Raw genomic sequence first — 3,915 nt, forward strand, 5'->3', positions numbered from 1 at the left:
CTACTAAATGATAGAAAATTCTGACAAGACTGTTATTATCCAAGCCTAAATTGTTAAAAATATTTAAGATGAGAAGGTTAACAAAACTACCTGTATCCACCAATATTCGTCTTACCTCGTACCGATTCAGTATGACTTTAACGACCATCAGGTCATTCTGAAAGAATCCCAATCGCTTTATCAGTTGAACCGAACCGAACTGAACCTCTTGCTTGGTCCATGGTTTTTAATCGACAGACATGACACCTTCTGCTACCTGCTTTTTTTTTCTTTGCCCTTATCAGGTCCTCCCATAATGACATGTACAATTCCGGCCATTTCAAGAGATAGAGGGGAAAGATTCCCCTCCTTTTTTTTTAGAAATAAAAGGAATAAGAAATCAGTTTTGATCCAAATTAATGAATATAGTTCAAAAGATTTTCTGGAAACAGAACAAAATGATATTGTAGAAATTAGATTAATGATGTGGCCGGAATAGAGTTACGCTGTGATTGGTTAGAATCTGCAAGGGAGAAAATGTGATGTGGTGGTAGGTGCCCACGGTAGTCTCTCTGATACTCAAGTCGATCTCTTGAAGAATAGAGAGAATGTAATGAGTTGTTAAGAGGTTGAGTAGTATTCGAGAATAGCATACTTTTGTCTCTATTATTTTTCTCCTCTTATATTGCAAGAGGGTATAGATATATATAGTATTTCCCGATTATCTTGTGGTAATATGGCCATCTGCCTGATAAAGGATATTGCCAACTAATAAACTCGCAATCCTGCACTTACTGATATAACGGGAATACATTAGTCTATGTCTATTAACGATAACTTCATGCCAAAACTCATCCTATCAAAGAAAGGGCGAGTTTTAATTATGCACTAGATGTTTATGATATCCGATCTTCTTTCCCTCGGATTGTAATATATTTTTCATTTATAAGATTCTTATCATGTGAAACTATCTTATGGTAACAGATTATTTTTAGACGGTTATTATGTAATATCAATTTTATATTTTATGATAAAATTCTATATCTTTGAAGAACTTATCAACACAACCCATTTAGTTTTCTTTCCTATCTTGTAAAATTATATTAAAAAATTATGGTGCGATGAACATCAATCTTATAGATCGTACCATTTTTTATTTTCTTTTTTTAATAGGAATATATTTTTTCTATTTTCTTTAATTTTTATTTTTCTCTTATTTTTATTTTTTTTAAATTTCTTTTATTTTTTCATTTTAATTTTTTGGCTTATCATTTTTCTTTTTTTTTTCCTTTTTTTTATTTTTCTTTCATTTTCTTTTTTTATACTTTTTAAAATAATTTTCGTTTATTCTTTTCCTCCTTATTTTTCTTTCAATTTTTATTTTTTATTTTTATTTTTTCTTATTTTTCCTTTAATATTATTTTCTTCTTTTCTCATCATTTTTCTTTTTTTTTCTCATTTTTATTTATTTTTCTTTCATTTTATTTTTTATTTTCATATTTTTTTAATTCTCTTCTTTTTTATTATTTTCTCTACTCTTTTTTCAAATACCTTCTAATTTTCACCTTATATTTTTTTGTTTTCATTCATATAAGTAATATGAAATATAACGATAAAATTATATTTCTAATTGAAAGTATTATTTTATAAAAATTTTTAAATTAATAACGGATCACCAACTCAAAAATTCTATCGATAAATTACCTACATAATTAAATCAGTCGATAATAAATTATAAAAAATTTTTATTTAATTATGAATGAAAATTCATGGATGATACGGAAAAATCTTGTAGCAACAAACTCAAAATCCATTTAACTTTATACATTTAATTAAACAGTTTATATTAAAAAAATTTGTTAATAATTTATGTTAGTAATCTCATAAACGTTATATTCTATTTTTTTAAAATATAATGTTTAGAAATATAAATATTATTATAAAATATATTCCTATTTATAATTAATTAATTATGTGAAAATTTTAAATATTAAATACTTAATGTATAAAACTCCAATCAAATATACATATTAATTCCTAACCTCATGATATTCTAAAAAAAAAAAAAAACCCTAAACCTCAACTTTCAATTCTATTCCTATGGGCATGTTCAGAACTACTTTTTACTGTAACATTGAGTTTTAGTGTGATATGATTTATTTTATAATAAAAGATTCTAATAATTTTTTATAAAATTTTAATTTCTTTTTAAAATGAAAAACTTTTTCTATTAAAAAACTTAAATTCTTTCATCTCAGCGAATTGTTAAAAAATTAAATTAAATTTTGGTAAAATTATTAATTTTAAATAAAAAGTTAGTGTTTTACTATTTAAATATTAAAAAATTAATAAAAAAGACAAAAATTAAACAAATTAAAATAATTAATTAAACCGAATCAATTTAAAATTTTAATTTATTTTTATATTCTTATCAATTTATTTTTAATTTTCAAAAATTTAATAATTTCAATTTAATTTGATTTTATTCAAAAAAGTTGATAAAATCAAATTAAATTAATTAATTAATAATATTATATCATTTGATAATATAAAATATTTAAAATATTTCAATTAATTGTTAAAATATTAAAAAATAAAAAAATTTATTAAAAAATTAAACTAATTCAATTCAATTTTTATTAATTCTCTTCATTTAATTTAATTTTTATAAATATTTAAATTTAAATTTTTATTTATTCAATTTAATTTAATCTTAAATCAAACCGGTTACCGGAACGGAGTCGATTGCATTTGCAGGATATACCCCTTTCTCGACCTCAACAACCCGCCCTTATTCGGCCGGAACTCCCCACGTCTCTCTTACAGATTCTTGGATGGTTAGGTAAGCGTATGCAAGCAACAATAATTGGTATAAATAAGAAAATCCCAAATTAACCCTCCAAGAATCTTTTGTTTTCTTTTCTTTCATAGTTAACCTCACATTGATTTGTCGGCTCTTTCTTGTTTCTCTCCTAACTCAGAACTGCATAAACAAATACCCAATAGATCAAACGCTCTGATATTGCAGTCCAAGAGAAAGAGAGAGAGACACCATCATGGGTTTGATCAAAGCAGCCATAGGAGATGCAATTTTAACTTCTATGTGGGTATTTAGCATGCCATTTCTGGGAATTTTCTCCTCCACGATAGCAGAATTCATAGGTGTTGAAGCCAAGTCATTAGCGAGCCTTTTCATTACAATAAACCTAGCAACTTGTTTTGTGCTAACCTTCAGCTTGATAGGAGCAGCTTTAGGTGGTGCTAGCTTCAATCCCACCACAACTCTATCATTTTACGCTGCTGGGATTAAACCTGATGCGTCTCTCATGTCCATGGCCGTCCGATTTCCTGCTCAGGCGGCTGGTGGGGTAGGTGGAGCCACGGCAATCTTACAAGCTATGCCTGGAAAATACAAGCATCTGCTTAAGGGTCCTTCTTTAAAGGTGGATTTACATACAGGAGCAGTTGCAGAAGGGGCTTTTACTTTTGTTTTTTGCCTTGCTTTGCTGCTTGTTATGCTTAAGGGTCCCAAGAACTTGTTATTGAAGGTGTGGATGGTGGCTGTGGTTACTGTGGGATTGGTTATTTCTGGAAGGCGATACACAGGACCTTCGTTGAATCCTGCTAATGCCTATGGCTGGGCTTATGTAAACAACTGGCATAACACTTGGGATTTGTTTTACGTTTATTGGATCTGCCCTTTTGTAGGAGCAATTTTGGCTGCTTGGGTTTTTCGTTACCTGTTCAAGGCTCCCATCAAGAAGGATAAGCAAGCTTGAAATAGAAGATCTGCTGTGTGTTTTAGTGGTATTTTCTGGTCTCTTCTATATTTGCTTATATTCTTCTGATCTTGATTCTCTGTGATTTGGAAACTAGAAGCTACTATGAATCCCAAATGAAGGAATCAGGCTATCTATTAATTCGATGTCTGCAAAA

General features: G+C 28.3%; 1 protein-coding gene across 1 annotated transcript; it reads left to right on the top strand.

The window, feature by feature from the left end:
- The first annotated feature begins 2,884 nt into the window (after positions 1-2,884).
- On the top strand, positions 2,885-3,915 carry LOC122721530 (aquaporin SIP1-1-like). The gene has a single exon (XM_043949397.1). It carries the CDS (start codon positions 3,036-3,038, stop codon positions 3,756-3,758), a length of 723 nt encoding a protein of 240 aa, XP_043805332.1. The 5' UTR covers positions 2,885-3,035; the 3' UTR covers positions 3,759-3,915.

The sequence above is a fragment of the Manihot esculenta genome, chromosome 13, assembly GCF_001659605.2.
Source record: "Manihot esculenta cultivar AM560-2 chromosome 13, M.esculenta_v8, whole genome shotgun sequence".
NCBI classification, from domain to species: Eukaryota; Viridiplantae; Streptophyta; class Magnoliopsida; order Malpighiales; family Euphorbiaceae; genus Manihot; species Manihot esculenta.